Source organism: Rhopalosiphum maidis, chromosome 2, assembly GCF_003676215.2.
Source record: "Rhopalosiphum maidis isolate BTI-1 chromosome 2, ASM367621v3, whole genome shotgun sequence".
NCBI classification, from domain to species: Eukaryota; Metazoa; Arthropoda; class Insecta; order Hemiptera; family Aphididae; genus Rhopalosiphum; species Rhopalosiphum maidis.
Genome location: NC_040878.1, coordinates 13,206,182 through 13,222,512, shown reverse-complemented (window position 1 = coordinate 13,222,512; position 16,331 = coordinate 13,206,182). Strand labels below are relative to the sequence as shown.

The 16,331-nt window shown below is 28.7% G+C and overlaps 2 protein-coding genes across 3 annotated transcripts in view; one reads left to right on the top strand and one right to left on the bottom strand.

Moving 5' to 3' along the window:
• The window catches only part of LOC113554650 (endochitinase A-like), a 52,848-nt gene extending 45,848 nt beyond the window's left edge, over window positions 1-7,000 (top strand). Inside the window, exons 5-6 of one of the 2 annotated variants that reach the window (XM_026958592.1) lie at window positions 1,544-1,725; window positions 4,012-7,000. In XM_026958592.1, the coding sequence (XP_026814393.1) occupies window positions 1,544-1,725; window positions 4,012-4,120 (291 nt within the window). In that variant the 3' untranslated portion in view covers window positions 4,121-7,000. Of the gene's footprint in view, window positions 1-1,543; window positions 1,732-4,011 lie in introns of both variants that reach the window. The other variant, XM_026958591.1, reaches the window with a different exon arrangement.
• Window positions 6,418-14,818, bottom strand: LOC113554651 (leucine-rich repeat-containing protein 57). Its single transcript, XM_026958593.1, has 4 exons — window positions 14,316-14,818; window positions 12,258-12,401; window positions 8,266-8,433; window positions 6,418-7,179 (listed from the first exon to the last, which is right to left on the bottom strand). Exons 1-4 carry the CDS (start codon window positions 14,470-14,472, stop codon window positions 7,013-7,015), a joined length of 636 nt encoding a protein of 211 aa, XP_026814394.1. The 5' UTR covers window positions 14,473-14,818; the 3' UTR covers window positions 6,418-7,012.
• Between the last annotated feature and the right edge of the window lie 1,513 nt (window positions 14,819-16,331).

Here is a 16,331-nt window from a genome sequence, read left to right as displayed (position 1 = left end):
TGTGATGACGTGAACTTATTTTTTAATACAATTGTTAACCAGATTAGGTTTTTTTTCGAAAATAAATCAAAATAACATTTAACATTTTTAACGAGCAGTTTCTAAGCTATTATTAGTTAACTGAGGATAATCTAGTTGTTTAAAATGGTTTTATTAAATATGTAATACACAAAATTGTGTAATGTTTTAAAATAATATCAAACGGCGATACAATAATTTTAATTACTAATACATTCAAATCATTATTACATTTATATCTTCCAAACCCATTTTCATGAAACTATTATCCTTAGTACTTAATGTTAAAGAACTTAAAAATTAACCATTGCATTTTCGATTTAAATACATAAATGTTTTCAAAAAGTCATCTAATTAACAATTTAAATAACTTATTAGACAAATGGTGATTTTTATTTGAAAAACGGAAGCGGGTATCGTCACAGGACACTCCGTAAATTGTATAATATATCTAATCTAATAATAGTATTATAAAATATGATCAATTAATTGATATACTTAAATGTTCTAGAATTTAGAATTTTAATAAATTCATTTTTAAAGATATAAAAATAGAAGTGGATATACTCGGGGAATCCAGAATTACCCTGTATATACGCGTATAATGTGGCTAAATTCCTGCAGCAGATGGTGATATGATACTATGATAGAAAAACTAACACGAGATCATAAAATACAATTTTTTTTTCGCTTTGAACAACGAAAACGACACAATTCTTCTATTTCTTTTATGTGGCGTATAAACTAAAATTTAAAAAAAAAAGATTCCACCTCGTCTATTTCAATGGCACTATCAACAATAATAGCATCGACTTATCTGGTGTGTTCGGTGGTACCCGTTTAATTAATAATAATAAATGTCGTTAATCGTCTTTGTCGGCGTATACAGTTATAAATACCACTGACGCCGTTCAGAATAGGAGCGGCTCTCCTAGTATTAAGTATAAACACATATAAGAGCGCATCACCGTTTGGTTAGTCGTGCGGTACATTAATAATTCATATTTTCATTATTTTGAAACCCAAAAACCATCCAATCAATAACTAGGAGTATGGTTTAAATATTATCTATCTATTTCTTAAACGACATAAACAGGAATTGAGACACACGAGTCTTTTTCAGCGGAGGATTGGGTTATATTATAGGTTAGGCTACTAGTTATTACAGTTTCAAAGTTAATACGAATTAAATGCTATAAAAAAATGCAGTAATATAGTTCTTAATAAAGTTATTCAATTAACAATATACATACTATATAAATAGTATAATACTATATTAGGCATATACGTAGTGTGGAAACTCACAGTTAACTTGCTCACGTTGGCTTTTATTCGCTGTTAGTCGGTCCACAACACGTCTAATCATAGGGGTGGTAAAAAATTTAGTTTACCGCTATAATCCCAACAAAATGCTATGTGTACGAAACGTGTGTGCACAACGTATATATCGTAGGTATGTTGGATTATATTAAGTCTGGTTATATCTATAGCGTTGTTTAATAAACTGTCATGGTGTTTTCCGCAGGAACGAGAGATCTACCAGAAGTGCATCAGGGGACCTCCCAACCGGACGATATGGACGTCAACCGCGGAATGTGGGAAGATGTCGCAGCCTCACAGGTCCAGTTCTGCGTCTGGCCTCACGTCCCTCTCCACGTCTTCGTCCGAAGTAGACTCGGTCACGAGATGTAATAGTGTCTCCTCGAAGTATGTGTACGTATACATATACGCATTACCCTTAGTTATTTTTTTTTATATTAAGAGAGATTATAGCTAAATAATATTTTATCACGATGATTATGGTTAGATAGGACATGGCATATGTGTTGTTAAAATTCCCAGGTGGTCACCCATCCGGAAACTAGCGTCGGAAAGTACGCTTAGTTATATATATATATATATATTATATAAGATTATGTTATCGAAGTTATTTACGAGTCTGCACAACTCATGTTTTTTATTCTCCGACAAAATCCTATATATATAATATATAAGTCGCCAATAGTATATCAATTTGTCCATTTACCACGGTAGACAGTTCGAGAAAAACTATATTAACTGCCGGAATTTCAAATACCTATTCGTCGTGACACGACAGTGTGCTCTTATTATAGTAGCAGCCATCCGTTAATGTTATCATCAGATGCGTCACCTCTCCCTTATACGCCCCTGAAGACACGTAGTTATACCTAATATTAGAGTATGGACGTACAATTCTACTATAATCTTTTCCATTCCACATAATATAGCCACGTATAGTAACTACACTGATATTTTTTTTCTTAAACGTGAATTCGCCAATCGTTCCTTCACACTACATAAGCACAACACATGTATATATAACTTACAAATCGCAATACATATATATTTTATTGTATTAAAACTATAGAAATCTACCAAAAATGTAAGTGAGCGGTTTATACGTTAAACAAAACATCACTTTAAAAAATATTTTAATCTGGCTCCAGTATTATAATAAAGTCATAAATATACGATAGCGTGTGTGTGTGTGTGTGTACTTATATTGTGGGGAAGCGAGGTGAGCTATATATATGTATATATTATATATACATATACATATGCATTTTATCGAGTCTTGAAGAAAATAAAAACGAATTGTGTTTGAGGAGAAGCCGAAAGATTTCAGATACCGGGCCATATCGAGATGCTGAAGAATTTAATAGCGAAACTGGTTGTGGAAAAACAGTATCGCCGCGCCTCGTACAAACAAACACACACACACACACACACACACACACACACACACACACACACATATATATTATACATATTTATTTAGGCACTCGTATTATTCCGGGGCCATTTTAAATGCTATAGACGTAATAATATAAAATACGATATAGGAACTGCACGTGCCATAATAAATTCACTTTAAATATGTTAATTTTTTGAAACGTTCTACCTATTCAAAATTTTCTCGTGCGCGACATTAACAGTCGATTAGATATATGTCGCCTTCCAATGACGCCACCACCGTCCGTATACGGTTCCTGTAAGTTGTATAATTTGTTTGCTTACATCTATACCAATACTGTATAAAAATAGGTGTCGCAGTGTTTTATGCAGTTAATTTCAAGCACAACTCTATCAAATATCAAATCATATTGTCGACAAATTTTCTGATAGCTGTTGTTCGGAATATTTTTGAAAAGTTTATAATATTGCGTAAATTATACAGGAATAATTTATTAAGATTTAATATATTAAGTATCTATTGTATTCAAATTGATAAAACCCAAAATTATATAATTTAAAATTAATATGGATTTTAATATTGTCGTTAATTGTGTAAATAATGTAATGATTAATGAATATATTTCATTGGAATTCAAATTTAAATTTAAAAAATAGAATGTTTTTCAATTAGAAACTTAATATAGGTTAGGGAAGAAGTTTTATAAAATTTGAGATATTTGAGACAATACTAGCAATTTTAAATCATTTCGAAAGTTTTTATTTTCAAAAGTACAAACATTTTGAAAAGTTGCTGGAGTTTTATTAACTTAACTTCATAATACTGTTGTTAAAAGTTTCATTGAACGAATTTTGCAATTTTCAGTTTATGAAGATTGTACATTTTTCTACTAAAATAGTAAATAGTTATATTTAAATAAAAGATAACATTTGAACACAAGATCGGCTAGATTTTAATAATATATGCCGAGTGCATAAAAAATTTGCTTTTTAACTTTCTTTGATACTTTTTATCACTGCGGTGCTACACGAACATAGTATTAATAATATTATATAAAAACATATCGATTTTATGACATTTCGATAATATTTAATTACAATATAATACATGACCTTTGTTTTGACTTACAAGCCAGTACATCGCATGTATATGCAACGTGCATACATAACATAATCATAACATAATACATATAAATCATGTGAATTTTTTTTTCATTACGTCTTTTATATGCAATAATTATATATAGGTATTATAATTCTGTACCTTTTTTTTTTCAGGTATTTGCCGAGAACAGAGTTCCCGCAAGTAGACAACATTCAAAGTCTGTCGAGTCTGACCATGGTACCATGTTTGAGCCACGTAGACAAACAGACTTTAAGCCAATAGTATAATAATAAAGACGTCTCTCACCGTTTAATATTATAATAATATTATATCTGTGTAATAATATAATATACGAGGTGCTACTCATTGCAGAGACCGCTGAAAACACTATATTATGTTATATATATATATATATATATATATATATATAAATATATATGTTCGTATATGTATATTTTATAATATACACTCTCTCTCTCTCACACACACACACACACACACACACACACGTCTTATGTATAGGTACATATAATTTAATTGTATTATTATATAAATGATAATAAATTAGTGTTTTATAAAGAAAGAAAAACAACTCGCGCACACACACAAACACACATTTATACACATTCGAACAGTCTTCTAATACCTATGTATTTAATATTTTATAAAATCTGAATCCCCGCGTGTATTCATCATGTGATAAACAATTACATCTCACGTGTGTAATAAGTGTGTAATATATAATTGCATTTTTTTTTTTTATACATATATTTATTATTTAGTGATATAGTTAATTTGAACATTTTTTTTTTCTTATTTTTATTGTAATTGTGCGTACGCGGGGTACGTATTTATCTGTTAATTTTTAATAACATTATGCGTGTATAAGATTCCGCTGAAAGCACACGTCCAATTTTCTAGCCGACACAATGATTAACCTTGATATAGTAAAATAATAACATGTTATATACCATCGCATCGTAAACGTAACTATGATGATATTATAATATAGCTGATAATACATAATTGTTGTCCGAATACCGTGTGCCGGCAAATCGGTTTTACAGTCCAGAGACTTGTGCTTTCAACGAATCTTATTATTTCAAATAACTTGTCGTATTACCTGCATATATTTATTATGATTTACGATATAATATTATATAACAAGAATATTGAATTTGGAAAACAAAAAAAAACAGAAATTGTGGGTATCCCAACCATGGCGAAAACACGATTATTACAACGTCCGATAGCGTGGATATTATTAAATAATAATTAATGTTGATAATATTATGATAAGTATAAAAATATAATGTCTTACTTTGCTTTTATCGACGAGGGTGGATAATTCGTGTCATATTATGTAGGTAGGTACCGCGATGTGTTCGAATGCGAATAATATAATATTATAACGTTTGTGCTGTGCTTATTTAGAATATTTATGAGAGAAACAAAAAGCGTTTTTCGATGGTTTTTCTCCTTTTCTACTTATTGGCATTAAATTGACGATTACATTTCGAATAATGTTTTTTTTATTTTTTTACACGATTGGGGCAATGATTATTTCTATTCGGTCCAGGGAGGTAGTTATATTATTACGAAGGTTATGATTTTTTTACAAATTCTTCTACTGAGGGGGTTTGGGAGTAGGAGGGGATATGAGGCAGTCGTCGTCGCGGTCAATAAGCGTTTTTTTTCCCCCCGAAAACAATCTCTAATATAAAAAATAGACTATACGAATCGTAGTACGACGGCAATATTATAAATATTCTGTGTGGCGAAATAAACAATTTAATAAAAAAAAAAAATGTTTTATAAGAACCTTTGATGTGCCTGTAAATTATATTATAGTAAAATGAAAAATATCTATCATATACATCGCATATATTATATACTTAATAATATCATGACCGCACGGTTTTTTTTTTTAATTGAAAATTTTCTTCTTTAGTTTTAATAAAAATGCGCTGACGTGATATTAGTTTCGGTACGTGTGTGTTAATAAATTTTCCGAAACCAAGCGCTGTCGCTTTTTATTTTGACGGACTCTTAAAAAAAATGGGTAATAAATTATTATTATTATTACTATATTATTATTATTATTATTATTATTATTATTATTATTATTATAAATGAAATAGTTTCTAGTCATTCGTTAACTTTATTTAGCAAATTGTTTTGTTGTTTCTAATGACCGAAACTACGTGAGAAATCAACAAGTCGGGTCGGTGACTATATTATATTGTGTTGGACAACATTTTACCATCCAATTTTTGTGCGTAATAAAAGTGACTGTACTGTATATTTTATTATATTATTGTAAATATTATATATATATATTGTGTTGTACATGTTGGATTAATATGATTTTGTCATTGGTGATATTTATAGAAATAATTAAAACAAAATTAACTTTTTTTATGACCGTGCCATTTAATGGGAAAATGCTTAACTCCAGAGTGAGCGTGATGAGCGTGATGAAATATAGTTATGTCTATAAAAGTGTGAGATAGTGAGTGAGGGGAGAGAGAAAAGGAGTAAATAATAGATAGTATAATTTTTGACAAAAGACAAAATAATAATTATTCGATAGGTTTTTTAATACTTTATAGACAAATAGTAGAACAGTGTTTTTTATTATTATTATGTAAGTAATATAAAAATTTAGGTAATAACATGTTCATGCGACCGACATAATTTCGACGTTTATAACTTGTATTTTTTTTTGTCATTTTTTACAAATATAATCTCTTTGGTTTATGTACAATATAATGTAAATTTAACCATAGTTATCTTAATAATAATAATAATCTACATTATATTTACTACCAAAAACACTCTTATTTAGTTTTATTTGTATTTAATTTATTTATTTGTTATGCTTGTATACAAAACAATATTATAACGATATTCAGTGTGTAAATACAAAAAACTAATGTATATTATGTATGTGTAAAATAACGATGGCATAAATGCAGTGATATGTGGGTAGGGACCCAATTTATTTTATGTAATAATTATTTTGAATTGTTATTTCGGAGCAAACAAGCCACTGAAAACTATATACAAAAAATAATGATAAGAAAAAAAAAACAATGATAAAAATGAATAAAAACATTTTATTAGCTAATTAAAAAATATATTTCTGTATTGTCAAATGTATGTGTTTGTTAATCAGTTGTCTAAATCTCTCCAGTCTTCGTCGGTGGGGGGTGTGAACATTACCCTAAAATGCAGTTCTTGTTCCAGCGCATCCACCGTTGAAGTATTAAGTGGATTATCCTTGAGATCAATATCTTCCAAGTTCTTCAAACATGATTCCAATGTCCTAATATTGACATCTAAAATGTATAATCACAAACATAGTATTAATAGTTATATTATTTAATGACATACATTTATGATGAACGGTAACAATAAATTGCATCTGTAACGAGTTAATGCAAGTATATAATAACACAATATTATTTTTTCTTTCTTTTTTTTTTAATACATCTATTAATATTAATTTATACCGTGTTATATACTTTGCTCTGTATTTATGTATTATATGATTCAATGTGTTGGATAGGTATACAAATTTTGTTATTACATCAACACGATAAACATATTATCTAATTGGAATTGATATTGATAGGTAATAATATAAATCATATAGTCGGATATACATAGGCTGTAAACATTCAAATTTCTTATACATAGTGAAGCCGTATTTTTTTACTCTTAAATGTATATGTAGTAAGTGTGTCCTATTGAACCGTTGTATGTATTGTGAAAGGATAAACTGAATCAATATAATTATTTAAATAATATAATGACATCTTATATGTGCATACGTTTTTAACTTAAGTAATTTTTGTTTAATGTGTCTACTGTAGTATAAATACTAATATTTACTAACTAAGGCCATATTCAATCATAAAATATAGTTATTATTACCTATGGTAAATTATGTTTCTCTGTATCAATTTGTATTTTTTTTTTTTTTTTTTTATATTTGTTGATTTTAGTTTTTTTGATAACATTTTACTAGTGTAAATAAATTTTTTACTTTACATTTTAATAAAAAATAATGATGAAAGGAATCACCAAGACATTTAAAATTAATGACAGCAATATTTATTTATGCTGTAAAGATTTATATATTTTCAAAACAAGAATAGTTAGAACACTTATTCAAATATTGTCTGAGTTCAAATGAAAACTGTTATAAATTACCGGAACAACAAAAAGCATACACTGAATCAATATGTTGCATATTTATATTTTCGAGGTTATTTATTCATATCAATATTATCCTATAATATATTATGTTATGTTATAAACATGTTTTATAACATTAAAACATCAATGTTTAAGTAAACATTTTATATTTATCTTTTTTAAATAACCTAATTTTAATTAATGCAATTTATTGTTGTACTCACCAATAATAAAATTATTGTTAGCGATTAAAGTAGTTAATTCTGGTAAATGAGCAATTGATTCTGGCAACTCCACAAACGAGTTATAAGAAATGTTCAACTTTTTAAGATTCTTCATTTCAGATAGTTGGTCCGGCAGTTTACTGATTTGATTATGAGACAAATTTAACTCTACAGACAAACAAAAAAAGTAAAAATTATAAATTAATTTAATATACACACTTGCATAAAACTAAGAGCGTTATATAAATAAATCTTAATCTATAATCTAAATAAATGATTAAATTAATGATTTATTTTAATTTATATTATAATTTATAATATATTAACTAGTTTACGAATGTATACATAGGTAGGCACCAATATGTTATTTTTAGGTATGTAAGGTTGCACTAATATGAATAAAAGGTGCATTAATAATTTCGTTGGTACTCATTGGTAGGCATTAAAAGTAGAATCCAACCTATAGAAAGTGAATTAAACATGAACTTTGAATATTTAAATATTTATGGTTGCCATTATTGGTTATTTAGAAGAAAAAAATTTGTTTTATAACATCTAACAACATAATAATCGTAGCTTTATTTATATTTTATACATTTAGTTTGCTGATTTGTACATAGAGTAATGTGAAATAGAAGTAAAACTTTAGTGAAATATTTAGTCATATTTTGCCTCGCAGTATAAGCTTAAATCCAGACTTGACGGTTGCAAATAATTATGAATAGTATATATGTGGTATTCATATTCATGATGAGAAAAATATTTTTAAAAATAGATAAAAAAAAACATTTTTTTTTTTCAAGATGATTCAAAACTTTTTTTTAATTACCAAGATGATAGTAACGATAATAACATTACAGTAATATTTTACTCATAGTTCTCACGCATGACAAAAATTGTGTAATTTTTGGCACTTTTGTATCTAGATATTTTACCAGAGATAGTTAAGATAAAAAATGTAAAAAAACATATAATTTTAAGACAAATATTTTTTATCTTATTAATTTTCTTGTACTTATATATTTGAAAAAATAACTTTGGATAATTTTATTGGTCTTATTACTCTTATATTTTATTTTAGTAAAACGATATTTTAATGTAAGTATTGTACTATACCTATGTACCTATTAAATATTTTTAAGATGAATAATTACGAAAGTTAAAATTTACCCTAAAATTCAGATGTTACACAGTTGTTTTCATTTTTTTTTTTTGTTCTGTTTGTTTAAATATTCCTTAAACGTTATCATTAACTTAAATAAGTACATCGAAGCCGTTTTATGCTTTTTAAGTCGGTGATATATTTTGATATTAAATTTAGGTAACTATAGTAGGTAGTTAGTTACTTAGTAAGTAGATATATTGGGTGTAATTATTGTCTATTATTTATTGGAAAACCATATTGCCTATTAAGCCCTTAATTAAAAAAAAATATATTCCGAGATATTACAGGAGAGGGGAGAGCTACAATTGTTATCAATATGTCTCAGCCATAATAACGTATTTTTATGGTAAGTTTGGATCAAGAAATGTTTTTTATTACAAATTCTTATAATTTATATGATATAGGTACAATAAATACTAGTACATTTAATAAAAATTGTATCCATGGTGTTTTTATTTTATATAAAGTAATATGGAAGTATATCTTCAACCTACTCATAATCTTTAAGAGTAACGTGAATTAATCACCTAACCTAAGATGATCATATTTAAAAAAATTATAATCATAATAATTTTAAACTAACATTCGTTATATATATATATATATTTTTTTAATTGTGAAAAAATATAATTTTTAAACTATTTAACATTAAAATTAAACAAATAAAAACATAATTTTGAAAAAATAATTAAATTAAATTAATACTTTTTAAAATTTAATCAAATCCTTTATACGTGTAAGTACTTTACTATTTAAAAAAACTTGTTAATTCATTCTAATTACAATTGTTTTAACATGTATTCACTATTAAATATTTCATATTTTTCTGAAGAACTAATTAAATTTAATAACTTGATGTGTTCTAGAAGAAATTTATTTGCCAGTTGTAGGTAAATAATATGATAGGTATTATTACGTACGGGTTATGTCACCGACAATAACGTGATGCAACAATAAGTATGAAAAAAACAAAAATCCAAAATTAAACTAAAAAGTATAGATTCGAGTATTCTATACTCAATAACGTCATACAAAAATTTTGTAAAAAACAATTTTCTTTTAAAATAAGTTTATAAATTTATAAATTAACAGTAGGTAAGGTAATAAACGGAATCAATACAGGATAGACTTGAAAATACATGACAAAAAGCGTCCTCAAAGAAGTTTATCAGGATACTGAGCTTATAAAAAGGACAACCTTGTACAATAATATATGACATATGATCGCCTAAACATAACCTAATTCAAACCAACTTTGCCTAATCTTTCTTGTGATTGATCTATCACATTGTATAAATTATATAGGTATATTTATATTTTTAGTTAGATACAACTTTTAGTTACGTACAAATAATATGCTGGACAGTAATTATAGTAGGTAAGTCAACTTAGTTGTGGACGTATTAAAATATCTAGACAAACTATGTGCATATAGTTTTAGTATTCATAATATTAAATTATTACTTTGTTAAAACATGCTAGAAAAATTCAATAAATTAGTTTTCTTGTCAAATTTGTTGATTCAGTGTAAACAGGTCAGGTACCTAACCTACCTACTTACAATTTTTAAGTTATTAATTTCCGAGTAATAGATATACTACTTACAATGATACTTTATAATAACGTAGCCAAATACGATATTATATTATTCTCTTTACTTTAATGACATCTAACTGAATGAAGTCGAAGATAGTCCATTAACTCAAATGTACAGGTTGTATAGATTTTGTGTACAGGAATATTATATTATTATAATTACTGAAAATATTTTATGAACATGGTAAGAGCGTTTAAAATTGTATCGTCTGTTTTTTTTTTATATTCGTACAGTAATGCGGTAACACTGTTGCATCTGGCTATCTAACAGTTTAAACTTTAAATGTCAATCGTTTTCTATTTACGTATCAATATTAAAATACAAATCATTGGTAACCTCTACAACTACTAACTAGTTGTAAAATATATTTATATATTTATCTACAGTTTCAAACAACACCACTCTAGACTCAAACTCTCACTGGGTATCAAACCATGTCTTCCTTCGAACATACAATACGTCATATTAACTTAAACCCCTCATACAATTTTAGATAAGGTTAGGTTTGAGTATTTGGCTCATTAATTGATACACATAACTATTTGAATCCTTAAGTTTATAGTTTATAAACATAATTCATTATTACTTATATGACTGTATATTTGCTATTAATTTATCAATTGAAATATGAGTAAAAATATTATAATAATACAAAAAAAATTAAACAATTTAGCGAGATTTAAGCAAAAATATGCATTGCTTATAAGAACTTTTTTGTTTTATCCGGCTTTTATGGATGCATTAATAAAAGTTTATTTTTATATAGGTTCCTATAGCTGCGTGCATAATATCACCTTTAATATTTCGCTTCTGTCTTTTGTTTCTGTCTGTGTTTGTTTTTTTTTTTTTTTGCGGCAATCGTATGTATTAAAACTTTAATTAAAGTACATTTATCTGACGACACAAACGTTTTTGTAAAATTATTTAATCGTTGTCGCTGAACTGTAAAAACATAATCGAGTTCAGAGAGTAAAATTAAATAATACATTGCCAAGTGATTTACTGAGTGAATTATTATTCTTTATATTTTTATAAAATAGTATTATTTTGTTTGTCTATTAGATCGCTTTGTCCATGCGCTAGGTATGTACATTGTAAAATTCTGTATAACATCTTAATAGAACACATAAATTAACCATACTTTGACGCAATTGACATAACTAATAATTAATACTAGTAGTTGGATAATTTTCATTCGTCGACCTTAGTCGCACGAATTAATATACTTGCCTGTGATAGTCGGAAACCGTTCGGTAAATTTTACTGGTAGTTTTGAAATTACGTTATTTGATAAATCGCACGTAACCAGCTGCGTGTTTTGCATAAGTAGATAAATTGCGTCAGGGATCTGCATCAGCTGACATTCGGACAAGTCTGGAAAAAAAATATAATATATTTGTTTAATCGTCTTTCGGAGTGACACGGCGTTTTTATGGTCCATCATGACAAGCATATGTGTACATTGTATGGTATAGTATATATTATATTATATAGGTATACGTGTAATCGTCGGACGTGATACTTGCAGGAAGTCCAGATGTAGACTGTTCGAGGTCGTCACAATATGATTATTGCTATGGCGGAATATCTTTCCGTGCTAGTCTGTTCCGATGGCCATCACCCATATATGGGTGCATAATATCATTTGACGCGAAACCGGAATGACAATACAACAATGTGTGTAGTATTATATCTATTTACACACACCATTATCATCATCATCATCATAATTATCGTTGCATTGTGAGATTCGTGATTGAAACATTTATAATATTATAATCGACCAGAAACTTGTGGATAGGTAGTATAGGACCAACAATAAATTCACCGCGTTTTTTTCGCAATCAATTACGTAGGTAATTTATTTTATGCTTATTTATTTAAATTCATTTCACGTCATTTTGAAATATAATAATGCTATTTCTATTTATCCACAATAGTGAAATAATATAAATATTGGTGTCGAACTCGTGTAATGGTATCTATATTTTTGATTTAAAAATTATTTTACAACAAATATTTTAGTATTATCTTAAATAAATCAAAATACATTTTGAATTAATATTATGAGTTTATGGTTTAAACGCAATGATAATAATAATATATTACATATGCCGCAAACATCGCTGAGTAATAGTCGTGTTTGCGGAAACGCGTAAATTGTCATGGTCAAATCCCAGATCTATTTATATATTAAAGATTGTTCCTAGGTACGCTGTAAAAATGGATATAATATTCATAGATAAACAATTATTACGATAAATGTACTGCAGACAATTTTTAAAGATCGTACAGAAAAAATAATATATCATAAATAATTTTTCCAGAATTCCATAATAAATATTAATAAGACAATTCTCGTGAATAAAAATATCATTGGTAAAATCACTAAATTGAAAAACTATATTTTTTGTTCTTATATAATACCCATGTGTCTAGATTTAAACGCGTTCACAACGATTCTGAGTATATAGTTAACAATAGAGTGTTTATCACACGGACATCGAAACACTTTCTTTCATTGCGGTAGTAGTAAATAGGCAACGGTTTTTCGCGTTGATATAACAATGATGAAAATAATTAGATCGAATAAGGAGAAAGCGAGAAAATCACACACATACGTACGGCGAGCGAACATGCATAATATATGAATTAAAAATATTAATTTGATGAGAGCGTATGAAATAACCATTTGGTATTATGCAAAAAGAGTTAACTCGAGTATATTACACAATAAATAATCATCATGGGTACTATTACGTACACAAACCATGTGCAATATACATGTATATATTCGATTTTCATTGGAGTACCTGTTTTTTGATTTGATTCAGATATTTAGCCATGGAGTAAATAAAAACCACGACAGCTGTTACACGTTTTACCGTATATACGCGGTGCTATTCGTGTGTTCCGGAAAAATATGGTTAGGTGACGATGATTTATCATTGTTTATAATATTATTATACAACCCCAGCAGAACTTGATTAGCGACAGATTCATCGACGTGTGTTTTTGAACTCTATTTGAATACTCAGTTTAGTTAGTATACTTGCACGTCATTCGCCAACAAGTATTAGAATTGAGTAATACAAATACGCTCGGTATAAGTGTGTAACGCATTAGGTAAATAAACTGAAGTTATCGACGATCAACGTGTTCGGTATAATACCATCATACACCCAGCAACCACTGTAACCGCACGGTATCTTCTGAATGTGGTGGACTACCCCTATTTCTCGTATCAACCGAACCCAGTCGCAAAACCTCGAATTTCAGCGCACTTACCCAAGTTGTGGCTCTCTTGCGCCTCGTTGCACCGGTTTACCACTCGGATAACCGCGTTTCCGGCCAGCCTGGTGGACACCAACATGACGGCGGTCTGCTGGCCATCGTCTACTTCCACTTCGGCAGCTTCGATTTCCTCCTCGATCGGCGGTCTCATGTCGACGGTGGGCTTACTGGTGGGTCGTGCACGTGGGTAATACGTATGTGTATATACTATAATATAATATCAATGATCTATTTCCGGCCGAGGGGTGCGCGAACAAATCCGACGGGTGGAAAAAACACAAACTATTTTGGAGGAAAAAATGTGTAACAGCAGACCCGCTGCGTGCGGCGATCGGCCGTCGTCGGGAAATTCGAAGACGAAATCTCTTATTTGCCAAACGATAACAGACTCGATAACGCTCTGCTCGCTAATGAGTGCGGTGATACAATAACAGACGGGCGACCCGCGGCGACGGCACCGATCGGACTGTACGGCAGCCGTTCGGTATATAACGCTGTCCGGTTCAACGCCGTCGCCACTACTTGTACATAATATTATTACATGCGTCATCGTATACGCGCGTTGTCGTTCACCTCGAGCGTGCTGCTGTAGTTTATGTTTAGCTTTTGCTATTTTTAGTCGTCCGCTCGTGCTTCAGGGTTGCTTAAACTTCGCAGAGGTACGACGCGCGCGCGTCTCGATTTTCTTTGTATCGGATAATAATATGGTGACGATATTGCGTATATAATATATGTTAATAATAAATTATCTCTTTGTACCGTTTTTCCGGTCAAATATTTTAATATCATGGCCCGTGCTAAATTATCTCGCCGTATAGATACGAAACAAAATAAAAAACCACTACGTCGTCGCCACAAATAACTATACGAGCATGATATTTTCTCGGTGTTTTCTTTGTTTTCGTTATAAACACAAGAGAAGAAAGGAACTACGCGTTGGTATTGCATCTGGCCCGCGAAATGTCCATTGTACGCGGCAAATAAAATTTGCCATATACACAGCAGACGCATTTATACTAATACGGTTTATTATTACAATTGTAATAATATTGTATGAAAGAGTAAATTTTGAACAGTGACAACGCCCAAAAATAACATAAACGGTTTCGAAATGTTTCAATTTAGCGAATATGTTAATTATAGGGTTTATAATAATATTATTAATAATCGTGATATATTTTTAAAAAATAAATACGTAATATATTTGTTTTGATTTATTTTGTTGTTATGTTGTTGATAAACCACAAAAGTTTTTAAAATATTATACTCGTTCTTAATGAATTATCGCGAATAACATAGTTAATACACCGAAGACCTCACATGGTAGCTCAATGATTTTAGTTTTGATTTGAGTTTGCTATTTTAAAATGTATAAAATTGTTTAATCAATGTTTTATATTGTACATGTAGTATATTCGTAATGACAATTAAAGTCTCAATAAGTTAACGGAAATATAATATAATATGTGAAATGGTCTTTATTATTTTGAATTCCGAGCTGGAGCAATAAATATACATTTTAAAATGATACGTATGTTTCATTTTTTTTTTGTCTGTATAAATGGTAAGTTACCATTTCGGTCTTCAATTTTGATGGTGGTGTCTGACAATAAATTGGACTTAGTTTGTAGTGTTTGTACTTTTGAGAGATCAATTTTTCTTTTATTGTCGGTAAAAAAATGTTTGGTCAAAAACATTGAAGATTTAATACACGATTTCTCACAAGTTTTTCTACTTACAATAAAAAAATTTAACAGAAAAATTATACTTGTTTTGTATTAGCGTTTGAAGTTAAAATTCTTACAACGTTTGATAAAATAACTATTTTTTTCAATCGAAATTTCCTAGTTATTAAACATACTTAAATATGGGGTTCTAATTTCAAATGAGAAAATTGTATCATAATTGTTATGTTTACAAAAATAAAGTAATAACCACTATCTTTTACACATACATCTATTAATTTTATAGCAAGTTGTTGATATGTTTTCTTCCATATTATCTAGCTAA